The sequence below is a fragment of the Acanthochromis polyacanthus genome, chromosome 8 (assembly GCF_021347895.1).
Source record: "Acanthochromis polyacanthus isolate Apoly-LR-REF ecotype Palm Island chromosome 8, KAUST_Apoly_ChrSc, whole genome shotgun sequence".
NCBI classification, from domain to species: domain Eukaryota; kingdom Metazoa; phylum Chordata; class Actinopteri; family Pomacentridae; genus Acanthochromis; species Acanthochromis polyacanthus.
The window spans coordinates 11689156-11712977 of NC_067120.1; the positions used below are offsets into that span (position 1 = coordinate 11689156).

At 41.0% G+C, this 23822-nt stretch overlaps 1 protein-coding gene across 1 annotated transcript in view; it reads left to right on the top strand.

The window, feature by feature from the left end:
• Window positions 1-23822, top strand: part of otud7a (OTU deubiquitinase 7A) — a 42080-nt gene that overhangs the window by 7866 nt on the left and 10392 nt on the right. The window contains exons 2-8 of the mRNA XM_022190643.2: window positions 13298-13409; window positions 16314-16467; window positions 18928-19113; window positions 19213-19431; window positions 21272-21373; window positions 21843-21970; window positions 22656-22768. Coding sequence (XP_022046335.1) covers window positions 16383-16467; window positions 18928-19113; window positions 19213-19431; window positions 21272-21373; window positions 21843-21970; window positions 22656-22768 — 833 coding nt within the window. The 5' untranslated portion in view covers window positions 13298-13409; window positions 16314-16382. The remainder of the gene's footprint in view (window positions 1-13297; window positions 13410-16313; window positions 16468-18927; window positions 19114-19212; window positions 19432-21271; window positions 21374-21842; window positions 21971-22655; window positions 22769-23822) is intronic.

A 23822-nucleotide genomic window follows, 5' to 3' on the forward strand; every position in this document is an offset into this window, starting at 1 on the left:
CAATAATAAAATGAGCTTATTCAAAAATCCTTTTTTGAGATAATCATGACAGATATTTCTTTATTGGCAATATATCAAATTTTATGTGGAAAATAACAAATTCTATCTTTGTCCGAGAAATCACTTTCATCTAAGTTATCCATTACAAAAACACCTCTCAAGGAAGTGTGTTAATTCCAGATCACATGACCTGCTCCCCATGATGTCATTTCCTCCTGCACAAAAGACTCCAAGGCTTTCTGAGTTCTTTAATATAAAGTAGTGTGTGAGTTAAGTGTGGATTTATCGCATGCCAACAAGTTTACTACAATATCTTTATAAATGACTTTCAATTTCAAATTTACTCAATTGTATATATAATATTTTAGAAGAATCTTTCTGCAAAAATGCCATGTGGTGTTTGGTTGTAGGTGGCCATGTTGATTTTAGGCCTGAACACAGCAAAAATGTCAACTATGACACATGTCAACTATGATACAAAAAGTTCCACAATTATATATTGACCCAGGCAACAGTGGTCATTGGGTTTTTTTTTGCTAATGAATGTATAACGTAACAGTGTGATAAGGGCCAATGAAACCAATTAAATGAATATGGAAATTCTATCCCTGGTCAATATATCTGCATATCTTCTACACTGTGAGGAAAAACAATAGCAGCATTGAAACTTTGACAACCTAAAAATCTCATTAGAATACATAACTGACTACGCCCATCTCCAAAAACACCTTAAATGTCAGTTTTTACTAAGCAACCTATGGGTCTGTGGGTTTTTATGCCCTTTTTCTCAGAATCCAAATAAAGAATAAGGTTATGTGATATTGCCCTCTCCACCTACTTGAGTGTACATGCACAACCATGCATGCACCCACCCACGCAATCAATCCAAAAGTGGTGATACACTGTACAATACTGGTATTGTGAGCTACAGACTCTGAAGTATATCAGGTGTCAAAACATTTTCTTTAGTGTTTCTTGATGAAATTACAAAGGAGATAATGAAATTCTTAATGTTGGGGTGTAATGTAGGACAGTAGTAGCTGTGTGGTGATTCAAGCTGAGGTACAGTTATCCTTATTTAGTCATACTATAAACTATAGATTAAGAAGCGACATTTTTATGAACTACTGTGTACATCTTCAGGGTCTAGATGTGCAGTACAGTCGCATTATACATATTATTATCATTGATTTCTACATCACACCTGCTCCTGTCATATTCAGAGATCTTTGAAGAGTGGAGCTATACTGTATGTAGGTCTTTAAGTCGGTGGGGATACTGAAAGCAAACACAAAAGCCTGTGTGTTCAACTCAGAGGACACTCTTCTTCAGCACTGACTCAAACAGGAAACACGAGCTGGCTTCAGCTCTTTGGTCTATCTCATGTGGGACCACAAGGTACATATTCGTCATATTCAGATAGTAAACGCCTCTGCTGTACATTTCTAACATCTTAGCCCCCATGTTTGAAATCGACCTTCCATGAAGTCTTTAATATACCCGACACAGGTTGTTAGGTGTGTAATTTATATCCACAGCATACTGGGTGTTCACTTTTATTTAACTACTTCTTCAAGTCAACAAAAAGTCAAGAACCTTCTGCTTCTGAGGGGCTTCAGTCTGTAGTCACAGCTGTCTGCTTGTGGCGCTCTGTCGAAGACGGATCAGTCAGGAGAAGAGGCAATGGCCGCCGTGGTAGGAAGGCTGAAGGGACTGACTTTTTAAGGAGTGATGATCTTGTTCGGTGCCCCTCAGCAACCAGCTTTTTGTTTGGGAGCTCACTCCAGATTCGACTCAAATATAAGGTCAGACAAAACAACTATCTGCTGCTTAGTTAAACTGATTTTTGTGCTTCTAGTGTAAATACTGGACAGGATTTTTTAAGGCGACATGATGTGCAGTGTAAATTCAAATTCTGTTTTCTGTTTCTTAACGCCTTAACGCTTGAGGCAATTTTTGTGAGATTTCCACCTGAAATAACATCCGCAATTCTAGTCGGCAAACAGCTGCAAAATTGTGAGGCCAAAAGAAACAACCTTGGGATCTGGGGACACGTAGACGACTTTGGAATCACAATGAGATTTGAAAAACTCCAGCAAAAGTTGTTATTTTTAGTTCTGCCTAATTAAAATTGCTAAATTGCAAATAAAAGAGAGAAAACAACAATCTTAACACGACATATTGAGTGTGTTCAAAATATTCTCGACTGCAGCTCGACCAAGTTTGATGCTGCAGAAACCGAACGCTACATCCACTGTTATCATAGTAGTACTAGGTGGCCTTTTCAGTGAGAGTGCCATGTGTGGAAACCTTAGAAAAATGGCAGTGGGTTATTTTAGAACCTGCTCCTGGTACAGCGACCTCCACAGTGGATGGGGTTAAGTTCTACCAAAAAATGCAAGTGTTCTAACTCTAGCGTCCCCCAGGTATGTACGCTACGTAGCATTAATCAAAAAATGTACCTCAAATATTAATGTAATGATGCTTTTTAGCTCAAATTGACAACAACTCTCCAGTCCATGAATGTGCTGCGCTGGCAGTGTGCAGTGCAGCAATGAGATGCAAAGTGACATTATTGCTTCTAGCAGCATCTTTCTCGCGGCATGTAAAAAGCAGCTGGGCAGAAGTCTGTTTTTTTTTCAAAGTTTGGAGTACTATTAGGAGAGAGAAAAGGAAGGTAATTGTGGGAGCGTTTGCGCATGGCTTCCCCGGGAGCAGCTGATTTATCCGGGTGTGGAGGTGCTTTGAGGTCACAGCAAAGAAAAGCCTGTCAGCGGCTGTTCATGGAAGGGAAAGTCCTACCAGTGAGCGGGGCATAATTCAGGGATAAGAAGCAGCACAGTTCAAGGTGTTGATTGGAGAGAGAGACAGAAGTGTTGAGCTGATTCCAGGTCAGAAGCCCTCACTAGATTGCGTCATCCCATGCACTGATTGCAGCATGTATTCCACACACCGGCAGTAATGTTATCTAGATCAGTGGTTCTCAACCTGTTTGGCTTGAAGCCCCCTGTAAGATGCCCCCCAGCCCCTGCACATCAACGTCTTATACACCAATGTTGTGTCTGCAGCTTGAAAGGCAGCTACTTTTGATTAAACTAGGCTTGTAGCGCATTGTCTACCTTGTACACTTTGACAACGTATATTTAATGAGTTATTGATGCCGGAAGTCTGTGAATATCTTTCCGACTTTACTGAACAGTGTTTTGTTTCCTAATGTCGCTGTAATTTGCTTGGTTTCACGCTGTCATTTGCTAGCATTTCACCACAAATAACACAGTTCTGTCTTTTCCTTCAATTAAACCACATTTAAGGTAACTCTCGAGGTATCGCTGGAGTGTTTTTCTTCTGCAACTTGATGGCAACACCTTTGACCAATCGCACTTGAAGCACTTTTTGCACTTACTACAGGTTTTTCCTTATGTCTGAATTCTTTCTTGTGTTGTACGTCGCTTTGGACAAAAGCGTCTGCTAAATGAAATTGTAGAATTGTAGAATTGTAGGTACTGATGAGTCTTCACCATTTTTGCGTTTTTCAAACTTTGTTCCCATCAAAGCATGGACAGAAATTGAAAGGTCAAGGAGGTGTGGCCATCGAAGCAGCAAGGAATTTTTGAGGAAAGCGCAAATAAATGTGATTTTACAATGTTTTATAGGTAGACTTGTAATAACACAGTAAGTCTGTTACTCTGATTTTATCCAGAATGTGAAAATCTAATTTTTATAACCTCACAGCTTCAGAGCAGACAAAGATTCGCGCCCCCCGCTAACCCTGACCCCAGTTTGGGAACCACTGATCTAGATGATGGCACATATGCAAACGTCACTGCACCGACACACTGGTGAGGCGCATACAGAATCACTGCAAAATTGCTATTGTGGCTGCAGTGGGACGACGGACAGAGATTGAGGCCAGCTGACTGATATGAAGGGAATAGCAAGTGGTGCTTCCACTCTGCATTGAAATTCCCTGATTGAATCTCTCGAGCAAGGACTTTGAAATAGTGAAAGTGCTTAGTGTGTAGTTTGGCGAGACATTATAATATTCCATTACATGAATTTCCCATGCCGCTAAAGCGTGCCACGTATCGAAGCACGCTAATGGACTGTGTTGATTCCGATGCGACGGTGGAAATGATCTGTTTTCCTGGAACTGAGCTCATTTGTTTCTCCAACATACAATTACTCCATGTTGAATGTTTTTTTCCGTCGCTGTATTTTTTTATTCCCAGCCTTTATTCATTTAATTAATGCAGAATGCCTGAGCAGAAGCACTGTTTTGAAACTGTTGTCTGTTTTCGGTGTCTCCATCTTGTAGTATATTAAAATATCAGAGCTGTAGCCATTGTTGCAGGAATAACAAGCTTGGTTTTTTTTTTTCTCTCTCTGACCATAACTGAGAGGGTGGTTTGACATTTTGCTACGCACAGGCATGCGAATAAGTACCGGGTAAGAATGAATGCCATCTTTTATTAGCTGTCTTCTGTGTTTTGGCATCCCTTTGTGGAAGCACTTGCTCTGTTACCTTTGAGACTGGTAAACACACTGAGGGCATGCTGAGTAGCGAACATGCACTAGTTATTGTTTTTGGACATATACACACAAACACACACATGCACTCCAGAGAGGAGGATCACAGGGTGTTTATCTACCAGTGTTGAACCCAGCAGTTTCAGCCTGTTGGTGCTTGGCCCCGCTAACTGCAGCTCAGCTCGCACGCTGGTGATGAAGCCACAGTTGGCCCGTCGAGCCGTTTGCCCGAGCCAAAATATAAGATTTTATTCCCCGCTTCCAAAAAATTCTGTGCAGCAGAGGAGGGATCAGACTCTTTGAGGTCTGAGTAAGTTAATTTGTGATTAACCAACAAGCCCGCATCTTGTGTCCAACCCTTGCTGGACAGGCCCCTTGGCACTGTTTTGTCAACCGGGCTCAGGTTTTGGGTTTCAGAGGGCATGTTGACACTTTGGGCTTGTGCTTCCTGCTATACTGGAGTGAGCTGGCTGTCTGCTAACCGGATGCACTGCATCAGTTCCTGAGATAATCTGTCTTATTTATGAAGGTTGAATATTTTGTTTTGGACATTTTTTTTTTCCACAACCACAATCTGTGGTCATTTTTCTTTACAGCAACAAACTGACACATTTTTAATCACGAGGCCTTTATTAGAGAAAATGGAATATCAGTGAGTTTTGTATTATACAAGCAGTAGTCTACACAGAAATTATTACATCTGAGGTTAAAATGTCGGATGTATAAACGATCAACAAGTTGTTGAAATGATTATACATATATATCAGAGCAGGATAGATAGCAGCTAGTTAATCTTCTAAACCCCAAAACCTGCTAACTGGTTTCAAAGGCATGTTGTCTTTTTAAAACATATGACAAAATGACAGCATTTAGCAGAACTAGAAACTGTAAAACAGAAAGAATAATCAGATTTTCCCCTTGAATGAATCATGTGTTGTTCAGAAATCCAACCTTTAAATCATGACATTTTATCGAAATTACATTAGTCTAAACATTGAATTTACTTGTTTTTTTTAGTCAGTGGTGTCTCAGATGTGACTGAATTACAGGCAGAGCAGAGAGGAGACAAGAACGGAAACAAATTACAAATCTTAGTAGAATATCAATAGATTCACCATTTTTCCAGTATTTGGTATAACCTGTAGGTACCTTTTCTCCTTTAAATGGCATTATGATTGTGTCATACTACATAAAGTTCATGTTTGAGTTCTCTACTTCTAGCGGTGGTTGTGATTTTTCCAGAATTGCAGGACTTTATATTGCAGTGACAAAATAAGCACACACTGAGCAAATATGTGATAGGAGCAAAAAACACTGACAGGATTGTACACATCCATCAGACCAAGATTTAAAACAAATAATGATCATTTTTATTGTTAATTAGCTCATAAAACTCGTAGAAACTATTGAGGTCAGAAAATACCAAAAAACAACAGCTGACATTTGTAAGTTTTCAAATTGTTGGTTTGTCTGACCAGCAGCAAATCTGATTAATAAACGATAAAGACAAACACAAAAAGGCTTTCAGACATATTAGAAGATAATACGATTGAGTAAGCCCTCCTCTCCTCTCCTCTCCTCTCCTCTCCTCTCCTCTCCTCTCCTCTCCTCTCCTCTCCTCTCCTCTCCTCTCCTCTCCTCTCCTCTCCTCTCCTCTCCTCTCCTCTCCTCTCCTCTCCTCTCCTCTCCTCTCCTCTCCTCTCCTCTCCTCTCCTCTCCTCTCCTCTCCTCTCCTCTCCTCTCCTCTCCTCTCCTCTCCTCTCCTCTCCTCTCCTCTCCTCTCCTCTCCTCTCCTCTCCTCTCCTCTCCTCTCCTCTCCTCTCCTCTCCTCTCCTCTCCTCCCTCCCCTCCCTCCCTCCCCTCCCCTCCCTCCCCTCCCCTCCCCTCCCCTCCCCTCCCCTCCCCTCCCCTCCCCTCCTCTCCTCTCCTCTCCTCTCCTCTCCTCTCCTCTCCTCTCCTGAAGACTGACACCAGATGTTCAGCCACTGGCAATTTCAGCAGCAGCAGCTTGTCACCGTGTGACATCCAGTCTTTCTAAAAAGGTTTCACCCACCATCATCAAACTAAACAGTTTTACACGGTGTCAAGTCAAGATTGTGTTGCAGCTGGGGAGGCCTCGATGAGACCCCTTTATTTGAGGGGATTGTGTTCACTTCTGAGTTGTAGGAGACTACACTGCTTTGAAAATCTGATCTAAACTGCAAAAATCTAAAATCTAATCGAATTTGTATTTGCATGTTTCAGTTTTCTGTGAAATAATATGCATCACAATGTTCCGGGGTTTACTGTCTATGTAATTTGCTTAATTGGCCATTCATCACCTCTGTGATTATAGATGAGTTCATAATTAGAAAATGTGGCTTTTAATACTTGGTATTGCTTCATAATTTTCTCAAGTTTGCTTCAGGTGACAATAAAGCTTATGTTAGGTGTTGGTAGGTGGAAGGAGTCCCATTACATTTCATGATTTATTGCCTTTTTACCTTTTGGAATGAAGGGAGTAAGAAAGATTTCCCAAAGGGAATCTGATTTCTGCTCATTTGTTTTAGTCAGTAAAGGCATTATAGTGACTGATTTTAAATGCTGATTGGTGTAATGTCAGTGAAAGACTAAAACAATATCTGGACATTTAAAAACTAATCTAATAATATTGATAAAATGCATTTTGTTGCTTTATTTTTTTGGTTGGCCAGACAATGCAACCTGATTCTGGGGCTGTTATAATGTTAATACTCTGCCAAGGAACCGCAAAGTTATGTGACAATTGGCATCTGTCTGCCTGTCTACCTGTCTGCCTGTCTGTCTGTCTGCAACATTACTCAAAAACAGAATGACAGATTTGGATGAAATTTTCAGGGAAGGGATTTATCCATCGGAAATGTTATTGATTAAATTGTGGAGTGTTTTCGAGTCCCATCAACTCCCGCCACCCGCTACATATTTAGGTCACGTGATTCAGTTTCCGTACATAACGTACACATGGACAACACACTCCTGTGCTCAGGCAAAGTCATTTTGTTTATGTCTACATCTATGTTAAATGTGTGGCCACATTCTATAGTGCCGTAATTTCTGCCATGACTTTTTTCCAGATTTCAGCCGTCAGAAATGATACGACTGAGCAGTCTTGGCGGAGTACTGCACTCTCTGAGTGCTTTTCTTTTATCTTTATGTGGCTCAAAAAATTCACAGAATGAGAAATCTGTTTAAAAAATGGGAATGGAAAATATTGCTATCAATCATATTCATTTTCAGCTTTGTTTATTGTATGTTTTGTGTCTTTTTTAGGAAATAAATGACCAAAAATACAAGTTTAGTGAGATGGAGAAAGAGTTTCTAACTACATCCATAAAAGTATGTAGTTCCTATGTTGCAATAGGTACTGAACCGTGATTACTTATAATCATACTCATTGTTATTGCTATTATTAACATGATATCACCTTTTCATTTGTAGAACATTATGGATGTCATCTATGTATCATAATACCTCTATCTGATGTGGTGATCTCCAATGTTTTCTATAGCTTAAATTACATACATTCACTTAGCATCCTAAATGTTGTTAACGTGCTTCTTCTGCTTAGCAACTCCTCTGCACAGTTTGCTGTAGGACTGTTTGTTGTCCTTTGATTAAAAGTAGTTTTTTGAGGTTGTGTAAAGCAATATGTGAGGAAAGGAGAAAATCAAAGCCAAAGGAGAAGCAGACAGGGCCGGGTGAACCTAATAAATCATAAAACTCTTTGAATACAAAGAACATAAATGAATTAAACCTAATCTGCAAAGCACGGGGTTTTCCCTCAGCAGCATCACTATTACACTCCACTTGGTGCTCTCACGTGTGCTCTGATCTCTACATAAACCCGCATTTGCCAAATTTACAAATCTAATTTAAAATGGTAAAGATTTTGTTTTCCCAAAAAGCTTATTTAAGTGAATAACTAAAATGTAAATCTGCTGTTGACCTCAGCGAGCTTGCATAGGGTTCTCTGCCTGACCGTTCTCCAGTTATGGACGAGAGCGTAAGTGTTTGTACAGTATGTTCACCTCCCACCTGCTGTGTATCAGCCTCGCGTGTGGGCGATCACCGCTCACTATGGAGACAATTATCTCAGCTATAACTCATCCTGTTACTGTAAAATGTCTGCTTATACACATGCACATCATGGAAAAATAGCCTGCAGCACATTTGCATGTGACGATGGCACTTATGGAAAAGAAAATCCTTATTAGAAGACGAAATAAGCTTCTGTTTATGGGAAGCAAATGGTGTGGAATTGTTTTTCCTGTGAGTGCCTGCTTTGCACTGTGAATTATTCACAAAGTTTTTGCGATTCACCCACAGTTCAGTAATTTCTCGCTCTTTTTTTAATCAGCCAGCTGGTTTACTGGTGGTTTAAAGTAGTGAAGCTTTACACGGCGTTAAACATAACAAAGGAAGTAGTGGGCGGGAACCGGCTTTAAAGTATTAGCATGCATTGCGTAGGGTGCTTCTGCTTTTTTTAGATGTTTAAAAAGTTGACAAGTTATGCTGTATTTCTTCTTGTATGAAGAGGTTAATTAGATTTAAGCGGCCATAAAGACACTCAACTGAAGCGTTCGTACAGGTATGTTTATTGTCTTGTGCTGTGAAGTGCGTCATTTTTAATGCCACTTAATAAAAAGCGTCTTTGGTAGTTAAATTATCAGCGGCGTACAGCTCTCAGCAGGGAAGCTCCACGGGTGGTTTATTGATAATAGTCTGTTCTGCAGAGTGTTTTGCTGCATTGAAATCATAGCTGTTATTTATGAAAAGTATCCATATATTAAGTGGGTGTTTCCTTTTTGTCATATCTGACGCTAAAGCTTACTTCTGAGAGAATGTGGGATCCTTGTTTCATAGTGTACATGCAGCACGGCGTCTGTTGTGTATCGTGATGCTGGAGGAGGATTCAGGGGACCGTCCTCCAGTGTTTGTGAAGTCAGATGAGAAAAAGCAAATTCTGTATCTATGGTTTTTACTGTCTGCAAATGACCCGCTTAAAGGTGGAGGGACTACTAATGGGTCAGTGGACCTCAGGACGTAAACAATACAGTGTGTGTCTGAGTGCTTTTGTGAAGTATACGCAACCTGACTCTGTTACCAATATGTCTGGTCCTCAGCACTGTAATTGAAATGCTGCAAGAGGGCAGAAACATTGAGGTGAAAAGGAGACAGTAGCTCTTGCAAGACCACACGTTTCACATCTAGTCAAAACTACGAGAGTCGAGACCACAACATCAGAGATGCGGCCTGCAGTGAGCATTGTTTGTTCATCTCTGACCCAAATATAACTAACATGCACACTCACTGGATACCAGGTGTGAAAAGCTGCTTCATGTAACTGCAACATTGTGACACTGAAATTTCTTTGGAAGCTCTAAAATCTGTTACTTTCGTTCATAGATTTTTCAGTATTTTCTCTCAGTTGATTTGAAAATAAAAAATTTCAGTGGTTGAAGAAGTTTTGTGTTATTTAATAAAGTAACAGTTGCAATTACTCATTACAAAAGTACTCCAGTATTTTTAAGTCTTACTGAGGTTTTGGTACTAAATGTGCATATAGCTGCATATGTTAAGGTGCTCATTATTCTGTGATGGCACCTGTCAGTGTTCTGATTTATAGAATGTTTAGTTTAATCTCTAACTGTGCTACATATTGTGGAAAGGGCAGATCGCAGACATGATAACAAAGTAATGGAGCAAAAAGTATAAGTTTTCCCTTATAAAAGTATGAGTTTTCCAACCATGGCTAGAAGCAGAAAGAACTCAAAAATGGTGCAGTACGACATAGTTATAGTGCCATAAATCAGAACAAAAGAAAAAAAACTGAATTCCTATGGTCATTTATTTTACAAAAAATTAAAAAAAAAACTTGGAATCATCATGAACATGTGCCTACAGGTGTTACCAGTACCGGGAAAAAATTGTGACTCTACATACAATAGATACTTTAGTACTTATATTTTAAATTTGTCTCCATGCATGTTCAGACCAGTACAGTTAAAATGTCTCTGATATTGTCTCACGTAACTGTTGGTCACAGCTGAGTCACTAATGTCTTCATGGTTGCCGAACACTGCAGATTTTTTTTTTTTTAACTTCTACAGATCCTGTTCAAGGCCAACAGTTAGTTTTTAGTGATTTTTTTAAATGAGACATGTAGAAGAAAGTGATGTTCATAAAATGTAGTGTTCTCCCAAATAAGTTCCCAAACTATTCACCTGTGCCACTTCACAGATGAGTATTTAAAGGACTGCTGAAAAGGTGGAAATGGCCAAATTTATGACTATTCAATCAATGATATTTGGAGAAGTTCTTGAAAGAGAAGAGTTGGTCACCACTCTGGAGAGCACTAAATTGGAGAGGTAGTTGTCCGTACCTAAACTGAAATGTTAGTCAGGATTCAGCTTGACACTGTCACCCAGATAAGCTTTATATTTCAGAACTTCTGCTTAATTATTTTAACACAATAGATCTCACTTTTACTTGAACAATACTAGTCAAGTAACTTCTGCTTTCATGGAATATTTTTGTACTATTTCCTGTCCTGCATTTCCAACAGACGTCAGTAATATATTGGTTTAGCAGCACCAGTTGACGCAGCTATAGTTCCTCTGTAGGTGTTGGTTTGGGTTAAAGTCTGTACAACCTTATTGGAATCCACTGATTTCGCATTTATAGTACAAATTACAGTCATTATAAGAGAGGAATGGCTCAGATTTCACAATTAGTACAAAGTGCCATGGCCAAAGTTGCTGCAAGAGTTTGTATAAACAGGATACGTCGACTATATGAACCTTTCTTCTGTTGATGTGAATTATGCATGACTCCAAGGAATATTTCAGTACCACTTAGGAGAGCTTTGACACTAACTCCTCAGCGCTTGACAGCGTTCTGCTGAAAGGGTGGAGAGATGCGTCGGCTGGTGTGATCCATCGGAGGACGGCAGAATATCCTCTGCAGCGATTCCACTGTGGCCTCCTGCTTGTTGTTGTCTCACCGTTTCCACGTGTGTTTGTCTCCACATGATGCATAATCACACCTCTGTCTGCTGTGTCATGCAGGCCCGTCTTACCGTACAGCGGTCCAACAGAGACCTGCTGCCTTCACTGGTTTCGCCATGTGTGGTTATATAATGCCAGAGATAAGGATTCTCTTTGTCACATTGGTGATGATGGCGTCTCACATGGTGAAATCTGAAAATCTGAGACAGCTTTGAAAACCTGGAAATTGCTAGAAACGCTTAAAACACATAGCATTCTGCATAATTTTAGGTTTTAAGAGGATTTATGGCGGTCACCATGTTAACTCCTTTGTACAATAGACTTTAGTTGTTTCCTCAGATGACACTCAGGTGGATTTAACTCATCAGAGGCGCGTTCAAGTAAATCAACTTGCAGCTGCCGTTCTCCTATTAGTAATATGGCCATGCCTCAAGTTTGAAGCAGAACATTACTGACTAAGTCGTGTTGTTGTAGTTGGAAAGATGGCATCAAACCAAGCGAAAGAGTCAGAAGTCAGCTTTCTCAGCCTGAACTCTAGACTGAAGCTTTCTAAGTGGGCAGTGCTTGACACTCTAAAACACTCTGAGGAAACTGGATCACTTGTATCCAAAGCTCAATCAGGCAGACCAAAGGCGACCGCACCATCAGGAAATCAATACATAAAGCTTGGTTCATTAGGGGGTAGAAAAACAGCTTGATCACGGAGACAGAGGTTGCTAAACAAAGAATGCAAGATTCTAATCAGCAATAGTCATGTCCAAAGGAAGGCTGTCTGGTAGTGGGCTCTTCTCAGGAGGGGAAGCACTGGCCAGACACTGAGGGTGGGCTACGACATGCTAGCGTTTCACAAAGAATGATCGAAAAAAAATAGTGGTGAATCAATATTGGAGGTTTGCCTGCTCTGGAATGGGACACTTGCACCAAATAGACTTCACCTTTACCAAGAAGTAAACTTGAAGCTTTCACTTATTTCTTGAAGGTTGAGACAGCAAAACATTCACGCCTTCACTTGAAACTCGTCATGCTGGGATAACATGAGTTACTAGCTATTACACAAATCTGTGGAGTTCGTGCCAGCTTGAATACATGCTGAATGCAAGGGAAAATTTAGGTGCATTTTGCAGATTCAGCATTTCACCTAATTTCTTAAGCTAGCATGATCATTTTAGTGATTAAAAATGTATGCAGTTCTGGAGCAGAACTCCACGATTGAAGAGGGACCGCTGCATAGAAACTGTCATTGATAAATAGGTTTCTTCATTAATAAACATGACTAAATTATTGTGTAAAATAGAAATAGGATTAAATAAATTCAGACGCTGTCTTCTGTTTATGTCAGATCGTTTGCTGTTCTTTTCTATTTTCTAAATAATTCACTGTTCTATCACTCTTATTTCCCACTAAGATCCATATCTTAAATCATTATTCATCAATCAAACTGATTATTCATGAATAATCAGTCAATAATTTGCCAATACTGATAAACAAAAAAAAAGACAAATATTGGCAACGATAATTAGCCAGGCTGATAATCCATCTATCCATAATGTGCCTTAAATGTAACCTGAAAATTTGCCATTTACCAAATGATAATGAAGTAATCCTCCGTCAGTCAGTAGTGACTGTAATTTAATATTGTTGTATTTACACTGATGCAGTCACGTGTGCATGTGTTTGAACAAAGGCCATAACTTTGTGTTTCCAAATGCTAACTTTCAATATTTGTGTGTGTGTTTCATCCCCAGTGTCTTCCTTCCCTCTGCTGCCTCTGAAGCCATGGACTAGAGCTGCGTCTGGTCCTGACAGTCCTGTGGTCATCAGATGGCTTCTCAGCAACCCTCAGCGAAAATACAGAATGTACGTTGTCATGTTCAGCTGCTAGATGACATTAATCGGATTAGGCCGGGCATATTTTATAATTTTATCATAAACAAATCCCATGAAAAGACCGAAAACCAACAATGAAGCAATCCTATTAGGAAGTTGTTGCTTGTGTAGCCAAAGCCTGATTTATAACTCTGTGCCACAGACACCCACTGTTGTCTAAAAACTATTAAAAACACATCAGTGAGCAACACTGCTGCTCTGGGTAACGGGTCCCTTCATTATAATGGACACAGCAGTTTTTGTTGACTAAACCGAGGACCCCCTGTATAGAGTATTTCAAACTGACTCCACCTGCAGCAGCAGTAACAAGCTGCTGACACACTGATGCTTCACTATGAATAATCTAATGATGTCAGATAAATTAATGATCTGATAATAATAATCATTTATCATAATGTGTCAGTCAGAGGGTCAAGGTGTTGTTTCCTTGAACACTTTACATATGTTTTGCCACTAAAAATGATGTAGCAGGAGTATTTTCCTGCTGCTGTATTAGTACTTTTACTGAAGTTAAAGATCTGAATCTTCCTTCTACCACTTTATGTTCTGCATGTAAAACTTTTTTTTCCACAAAGTAACTGTCTTAAGCTGTTAAACAAATGTAGTATAGTAAAAAAATACAGTATTCACTTCTGTAATGTAATGGTGCAAACATACTATATGTAACAAAATGAAATAATATTAAATGTGCATAGTTACATTTCATTTCTGCTACTAATACCAGTGAAATTGTCAATATGTACTGGTATTCCTTATACTATTCTATATATCTGAGCATTACAATTGAATGTTGTTAATTTTTAGATATTTTTTAGCCTCTTTTGAAAACAAAACCCCAAAGAAACATTTTTTCAGCTTTAGGAGGAGGAGTTTAAAGTTGCAAAAGACAAAAATATCAACATTGTTCAGTCATTTCTTTAAATTCTTTAACAATAAGATCATTGTGGCAGCCTCACCTTCTAACATGAGACATTTTTAATCTGACACTGTTTTCTGTAATGCCTTCACATTTCCTAGAAGCCTGATACATACATAATCACTGTAATTATTAACCGAAAGCTGGATAGTCTGAGGTTCCCCTGGCCCACGTGATTTTACGTCAGACACAAAAACTTGCATCGGGGTGTTTCTGAGTCATAATTGCCTCCCACAGGGAAGGTGATCAGAATAGGGTTGTTCATAAAGGAAGAGATGAGGTCATGGTTTATAATGTTCACCTATTTCTGTGTCTCGCTCGACACCTCTAGACTTTTTGCTCTGCAAAGCAATATTTGGATTCTCTCTTGATGGGCAGCCTGTTATTCTGCACTGAGCTAAATGTCCACCCCTGGAGTGTAATTATGAACACATGTACTGTCCCTTCAGAAGACAAATACCTGAGATTGGATTTCCTTTAAGAGGTGTCCCAAAACTGAAATAATCAGTTTACCTTTTGGTCTGTAAAGATGTGTTGCAGATATAAAGATCCAAGTAAAGAGAAAACTGTCTTCCTCGGAGATAAAGTCATTTTGGGCTCAGCAGCTAGAATCTCATAATATCTGGTGAACTTTGGTCCTAACTGCTGCTGTTGTCCAACTTCTGTTTCCGGTGCTTCACTTCTCTCAGTACAATGATGCACATGCAACACAATGCAAATGGTTGACAGTAACTAGGTCAGCTAAACTACAGCTTAAGTGCAGCTTTGACTCATTAATAATGCATATGATAAAGACTGAAGTTGCTGGGTCTTGAACAAAGATATTTTTCTCTCTGATGCTAACAATCGAGACTCGCTCGGCTGCATTTTTTCATGTCGTGAACCTTTAATTTTCATGTGATGATAACACTGACTGAGAGGACATTTCCAGTCTGAGATGTCGTGGTCAGTGAGCTCTGCCACGATGTGCTCTGTCAGAGTAATCCACCAATATTCCTCAGCCTCGGAAGCAGGAAACAACAGCATTTGTGTCTGTCGGTTCACCACACCGAGCCGAGACCTGATGGACCGTCATGTCATGTTGCACTCCGAGGGTTAGAGTCTGTCTCGTGCTCACTGCTCTGAGGCATGGGCATTCACTGCTCTATCGGTCAAAGCCACAGATCTTAGCAGCCTTCCAACCTCTGGTCTGCACACAGAGGCCCGGTGTCAGAGTCTCGAACCCGTAGGTGTTTGTTTCTTCACTGCTCTGTGCTCCATCACCCACACGGCCTCAAGTGGAATGAAAACTATGCATGGACTCATTCATTCCATGGGCCGAGGGAGGGAACGCGTCTTAGTTGTGTTGTTTATCACCTAACAAGGCGACGCTTGTTGATCATTAGAGCCCTGGTGCTATATAGCTGTGATTATAAACCTGCTCTGCAGATAGGATCATACTCAATAACATCACACTGAGTTACCTGATGCCAAAAACAGTCACAAGGCATTCTTCCTGGCTGTCCAACTCGGAGACTTGGCGCGGCCCAGAAACTGGATCGGACCCAGAGACCCCTGGTTGACACCCGGTGGCAGGAAGAATTTTAGTGTTGTTATGATCATGGGCAGTGGGCCAAAGGCTTTGGAGTAAGCAGGTGTGTCCTGGACGTGACCGCTGGCTGTGTTGTTAGTATTACGTCTTAGATGCTGGATATTATGTTGTGACTGTTCGCAAGTGCTGGGAGGAGTGCTGGGAGTGGATATGGGAGTGCTAGTCACCGTTCTATGAACTATCAGCTCTATGAAGCATTACACATCAGCACAAGCAGGCTGAGACTGGGATTAAATTAAGAGACAGCAGCAGTCCAGTGACTCTCTCAGGGGTTAGTGAGGGGTGAGTTTTTAAAGGTGTGGCTGAACACTGCAAATGCTGCGTCTAAAACCTGTTGTGTTTCTTGCTGCTTTTTTAAAAATTCCAGATGAGAACGTGAAGGCTGGCGTCCACCAAGGCCACCGCTGCACCTTGGGCAGCACACACACATGATCACATGACTCTGGACATGGACGCGGTCCTGTCAGACTTTGTTCGGTCCACAGGGGCAGAACCGGGTCTGGCAAGAGACCTGCTGGAAGGTAAGACCATCAAACTGCTTTGTAAGAAGACTCAAAGTTTAGGAATTTCTTTTTTTTTTTTTTTTTTATCAGTTCCTCCCAGTTATGCGGTGGTTGCACTCAAGAGGAAAGAACAGAGGAGGAAAGGAAATGAGAGGCAAAGAAAATAATGGAAACAAAGGATGGGAGGAGATGAGAGGGCCCTGCAACAGAGAGCAGCTCGCTGATTTAGAGGCCAGAGTGCACTCCCCAGGGAGAGCTTTGTGCCCATTCATTGGAACTCATTGAGGAACAGAGTGCTACTGGCACTTGTATAGGTTAGATATAGTGGCACTTTGGAAAAAAAAAAAAAACACTGGGGAGCAAAAGTACACACAACAACAGAAAGCTGGTAGACAGTCAGTTAAATCTCTGTAGAGGATGTTGTGTTTGTACTTCATTTTTTTCTTGGAAAAAAAAGTCTGCCATTTCAGCTAATTTCACCTCGAGGCAAGAGATGTTGAAGTCTAAATGCAGATGCAGTTTTGTCGACCATACAGGAATAAAAGCACAGTAATCAGAGCTGTCTGTAGCATGTGTGTGTCTTGGAAATCTTTCTATCTGTAGGTATAAAACACATCCAGAGTCTAGCCTGATAAATGAAAGTGCTGGGCGTCAGTGTCTCCCATCTCTTTCTGATTCTGCTTTGGCTCGAAGCCACAGCACAATATGTGACATTAACAGACACCAAGCAAGACTGTGAACTAAGACGAGACAGACATGAGCCCGGATGTCCTGTTTCTGTCTTCTGCCTGCCGCTCTTCTCTGATGTTAGCTTAGCTTTCCAGACAAGCGTCAAACAGCTGCTGTGTGACCCTGTGCTCTGAGTCTAGGCGGTGTGAAGACACTCAGACAGAAGACAGCGTCAGCGCCACATGTGGTGCTTCCCCCTAGAGGCTGCTGCATGTACTGAATACACACCACCGACTGACCTTTGTTGGCACATTTTAGGAGTTTTGTGTAAGATTTTTTTGCATTTTCACAGGGAAAATTCCAGTTGTCAAGCCTTTATTGCTGCTAATAAATTTATTACAGTTTTTTTGCTGCCAACAGCCGTGACAAATGAAGGAGCTGAGACAATCCCCTCCATACCAAAGTAATAGTGGGCTATTGCATTTAAAATGCATTAGCTGCTGAGTGGTTTGCAGCTGAACCTTAAGTTGTGTTCCTGGATCAGTGCAGTTGCCCGAGAGATCTATACAGTGGAATCGGTTATGCATTGATCCACAGCGATTAGCAGTGTCAGGTTTTATGTTCAGACTTCCGACAGTCATCATGTCTGGAGGTCAGCACAACTTCTGCCACTTATCTTACACAGAGAGTCCATTAATGAACCCTGTCTTACACAAACAGACAATATGCAGGCACCACCCTGAATGTTTGTATTTGCAGGCATTAATGGGAGTTTTAAGAGGTCTGGTTTGCAGACAGCTCCTGTGGCACTGTGAGAAATCACACTGAGATATAATAAGACTGACTTGTGTCTCTTAAACCTCGAGGGGATTTCTGTTCGAGAGGCAGCACCCAGAGAACACAACTGCGTCTCTGCATGTGTTTCCAGTATGCCTGCGTCTCAGTGTGGGTCCCTCCTGCACATCAGGGTATTGCTGTCACGACATTAAAGGATCTGTCTCTTTTCGCTATCTTCATTTTTGTGACACCACCCAACCTCAACGCCGTGTTCTATTTCTTCTTAAGATGCAGCATGTTTCCTTCAGGCAGAAGCACTGCACAGCTTTGCTCCATGAGGCCTGTATTCCATTATCGTTGGGGCTCATTATTCTAAAATTTTAAAGATCTGGGAGTTTATCTGCATTCGTTTAAATATTAAAAAGACGGCAATCCAAAAAGCTTGGGGAAATGAAAGTGCGTTGATAGTTTTAGTTTGTGTCTTGAAGGAAAACTGGTTTTATCTACAGCATACTTCACCGTTTATTTGCATTGTATCTCAGTTTGTCTGTGAGATAACTCTGTTTACTGTAAACTGTACTGGACAGTGTCCTGTTGCACATAAAAACAATGACTTTCTTGCCTTTTTTCATGGGAGCAGATCTGCAACTAGTGATTATTTTTGTTTTGATTAATCAGGATTAATCAATTACATGTTTGGTCATGGTGAAAAATGTCAAGAAACAAGATAATATTTGCATTTACAAAGTTCAAATCTAGCAATTAAATTTTTTTGTCAGAAAAATATTAAAATTACTCAAACTAATGGATTAATTATCAGCATAGTTGGGGATTTGACAACTAATCGATTAATAGTCTCAGCTTTACACAGGAATTTGATGAATTATTATAAAGTTGGATGTTTATGTGTGAAAATCTACAAATATAATTCAAGCATTATCAAATTCTTGTACTTAATGAGCAGCATTTGTTATTGATATTCATAGTCGGAGTCAATGTTCTAACAGCCAGATCTTTCTTTTTGCCTCGCAGGTAAAAACTGGGACCTCAGTGCCGCTCTAAATGATTATGAGGAGCTCAGGCAGGTCCACACTGCCAACCTGCCGCAGGTCTTTAACGAGGGCCGCTACTACAAGCAGCCAGAGACACGTGACACGCCCACCCATGTCAGCAAGATCGACAGGCCGTGTGCACTGAAGCAGGAGGACAATGCACAAGGTAGCAGGCTCGTCTCAACACGGCCACCATCAACTGTTGATGTTTTTCGGCATTTGTTCCTCGGTTTTCCATTCGATTCTTCTGTTCTCTCCCTTTTAGAGAAGCGTCTGTCCCGTGGGATCTCCCATGCCAGCTCTGCCATCGTCTCCCTGGCACGGTTGCAGGTGGCCAGCGAGTGTACCAGCGAGCAGTTCCCTCTTGAGATGCCCATTTACACATTCCAGCTACCAGACCTCAGCGTCTACAGCGAGGACTTTCGGAGCTTCATCGAGAGAGATCTGATAGAGCAGTCCACCATGATGGCTCTGGAGCAGGCCGGTGAGTGCTACAGGATATAACATAACACATTCATCTATAGTACTTCTCCTGCAGTTGATACGAGATATGCAACAGAATCTCATGCGCTCCCAATTTAGACTGCACCGAAATGTCGAAGCCTCACAAAGCAGCAGCAGCAGAAATGAGAAATGCCAGTAAAAGTCAGACAGATGCAGAGGGCGAGACGGAGATTAAGATAGAGATACAGAGCAGATCAGAGCAGCAGCATCAGCTGGAACGAACACGACAACAACTAATTCAAAGCATCCACGATCCCAAAGGATTCATATCCCAACTGACGCTTTGAACTGAAGGAGAGAAACTAGTTAGTGAACTTTCAAATCTTCCAGCAGACTTTCCCACGCTGAGACTGCAGAGATCGCAAAGCCTCTTTCACCTCATTCTGTTCAAGATCTGGGAACAGTCAACCAAGAGGAACATTGGCTCAATTAAGAATTAACACATAAATAAGAGAGGAGCTGTCTTCATAGTCTCATAGTCACATTTTTAACCACTTAGCCAAGCACAAGATAGCATCTGATGTGTAGTGACAAGTGAAGGATTTATAGTTTTCAAAATATCAGCACCACAGTTGTGACAGTTATGTGGTAGCCTCGTTTTATGGTTGGCTAAATCTCAGTTGTAATAGTACGTTACATATGGATCCCTCTTTGATGCTGCATCACAAAAACCAGCTGGAGATAGTATTACTCCAACTAATTTGGATATCTAACATGGAAGAACTTTAGCCTGAGAAAACATCTGCGTTTTACACTGAGGGGTGAATCATTCAGAGGTTTTTCTGTGTTTGCTGTCGTTAAATAAATGATGCCGTCAGATCACCCCAGGCTCAGAGCAGTGAGGCCGCCTGCAGTAAAACTGTGTGCTGCGCCCAGGGCTGTGAAACAGTCGTCTCTCCCTCAGGGATGCTGGCAGGACAGTGATGGAGTGGAAACTGAAGATACTGTAAAAGTTAGGCTGAGGAGGCAGGCATTCAGAGGGATCAATCAGGGACAATTTTGGGTATTTGAGGGATCATCTTCAAGTATTCTGATAGTGAGACTGATGCCTTCTGGCAAAATGTTCTTGTTGCTGTTATATACTAATACTCTGTTATATACTAATACTTTACACTAATTCAGTCTGAATTTAAAAGTGATGCACATGCGATGAACACTTCGAACAGACACGCAATTGTTGATGCTTCTCACTACTCCAATTATTTGTGACATTTTCGGCTTTTTTCTGAATTCAACAATTTAAAGTCACAATGAGACCAAAAAAATCAATCTGCAATCTTTCCATGAGAAAGATTTTCAGACATCTCATATCTTCACTATGTGGAGTTATTTTGTTGGTTGTTATATCTAAATTGAACTTGCCATAAACCTGCTGTTGGAGTTTGTGTTTTTTATTATCAATAAATAAATGAGCCTTTCTGTTCATCTGCTTTGATTTCCTTTTCCCCCACCTATGACTCCCCAGCCGTCCATCCCGTAAAGATCTCTCTTTGAATTGCCTCTCCTAAGCGTTTATTTGTTTTTCTTGTGTGCTGAGGTTTCTTTTTTTGTAGATTATGCTCTTCTCTTTGTATGACGATCTCTTAGATTGGGTATGATTATTGAACCTGTAAAACACAAAGAGACACTGTGCCGACAACAAAAATGAGTCTAACCGAAACACTTTTGTGTGTTTGTGTTTCAGTTTGAGCGAAGTCTGAATTGAAAATTGATTTTAGAAACTGTGATTTTGCTTTCGTCTGTTGTTCGATTTTGTATAGAACTCTTTTTAAAAAGTGTTTTCGGACATTGTCATGATGCACTCTCTGTGTTTTGTGCAGGTCGTCTCAACTGGTGGTCCACCATGTGCACCAGCTGTAAGAAGCTGCTTCCTCTGGCCACCACAGGGGATGGGAACTGCCTTCTGCATGCTGCCTCTTTGGGTGAGTTATTCTGTTTATTTAACATATTAAATAACCACAACATTAACAATATTATCTTGAGCCTTCCATTTAACATCAAGTATTGATGTGGAGCTACTGTCTGAGTTATTACAGCAGTGGTCAGTGAGTTAGAGAAAGCTACAGAATTAAGAAAATGATTGAGAAGTAACTAAACCTACTGCAGGAGATTTACATCTGTAGAATTTTGAAGATGACGGCGTATTCAGGTATGTGCTGAAGCAGATGTTTGACTCCCCAGTGTGATGATTGCCAGAGCAGCAAAGGGTTAGAGGCACCAGAGTTAATGTAACCTGCACTGACAGTCGGAAAACTGAGGCTCTTTGATGAACAACTTAAGACGTTTTTAGTCAAAGAACATCTTGTTTCAGTCAACCACCTGCAGTGGCCGTGTTGTTTTGCGTCCTCACTTTTTACATGTAGTAACGTGTCACATGTGTGTGTTGATCAGGGATGTGGGGCTTCCATGACAGAGACCTGATGCTGAGGAAATCCCTGTACACCATGATGAAGAGTGGAGCGGAGAGAGATGCTCTGAAGAGGAGGTGGAGGTGGCAGCAAACCCAACAGAACAAGGAGGTCGGCAGAGTGTCCATCCTCGCACGCTGTGCCTCCTAAACGCATCACATCTTCTTTCACTAATGACGCATTAATACATCTGTGTGAGCAAGCGAACAGATGAGCCACTCGTAACCTCAGTTAATAAGTGCTGATTTTAGCTTCCTCGCTGAGCCGCACATTTGGATTTTTGCTGCGAGGAAAATTGTCTTTCCATGATACCAAGTGTGCATTAGTAGCAGTGCTGCTAATGCTGTCAAATCCTCTGCACTTCCTCTCCCTTCTCTTGATGTTCATGGATTAAAGTATTTTCAAATCTATTAGAAAAATTGTGTCACCAAAGATAGCTCAGGCTAAGAAGTAGTCCAGATGCTCAAGTTTTAAAAACGCCCAAGGCGTCCTGGTGGCCCAGTGATCTAAGACATATCTCACGTAACGCAGTGTCCTGGTTTAGTCTGGGCAGGGACCATTATCACATGTCAGCCACCTTTTGTCTAGTTACCCAGATCTCCTCACGGTGTCTTTTATCAAACATCCATTAACAGCAAAAACATGACTAATTGTGCATGTGTGTGAATGTGGAAAGCTCCAGGAGATAACCTTGTCTGGAATGCAAATAATGATAATGAATAATGATTGGGATTGTGTGGATGAGTAATGCACATACTAATCAGAATTCAAACTTTTGGGTTGTGCGTTTGTGCAGTCGGGCCTGGTGTACACTGAGGAGGAGTGGGAGAGAGAGTGGAACGAGCTGCTGAAGTTGGCCTCCAGCGAGCCTCGAACTCACCTCAGCAAAAACGGGAACACCAGTGGAGGGTAAGGCCTTAGACTCCACGACAACACACCAGTTTTATCCTTCTGACTGGAATCCAGCAACAGTTGCTCTGTAATCACTGTATCAAATGAACAGCATGAACCAGGGCAGCTGTAGCAAGTTGTGCAGTTTTCATCCTGGATCAGACATTACAAGTCTCCTGCAGTGTTTCATAGTCGTATGTGCTGAAACACCAGAGGGAGCCCACAATTAAAACAAAAGTGACCTTCTCACTAACATCAATTTGTCAGGGAAACTAATTGTTCCCACTTGGACTGTTTGTCTTTCAAACTGCAGCCTGGATTTAATAACTTCACTGCAGCTAACATGTGAGACTGTGCCATCTACTGGCTGCCACCAGTATGAATCATTTCTGCTGTAGCGGCCTCCCCTGAGCTGTGTGTTACTTTTAGCTGCTGCAAGTTGCATAAATAAGTGTAAGAGTGGGTTTATCTCAGGCTGCAGAGGCAGATTGGAAACTAACTCTGGTTTCCTCTTCCTACGCACAGAAACCGTGTGGTTTGCCTCTGTTTCCATATTCGCTGAAATAAACATATATGCTTTCTCATAGCGACGTTTGCTATAGCAACGGCACAAAGAACTGTAATGAACACAAAGTCTCATTAAGGTGTCAGCTTAGATTTAGATGTTATTTAATTACTTAAAATGCCATTTCATTTGTCTGCGCTCACTCGCTAATTTTCAAAAGTTAAATGAAAGAGCCTCATTACCAACTGTTACTGTGTGACAGCAAGATCTGAAAAACAACACAATGCATTATTCCCCGAGTTGACTCATCCAGTACAAAGCCCTCCATCACTGAACATATCCCCTTTAAAGAGAATAATTTACTCATTTATTCTGCTGGTTTTAACCTCTCATTGAGTTTGGCTGTAATACAGTAATCAGGTTAGGGATGTTTGATGGTCCTAGTGTGAGATGAGCCCCTAAATAGGATGAGTGGGACTCGCATATTAAGAGGCTCTTTATTAGAGTGAATTTGGCAATGTGGCTGTTTGTGTGGCTGACAACTTAATTGTTGCACATCCTCTGGTT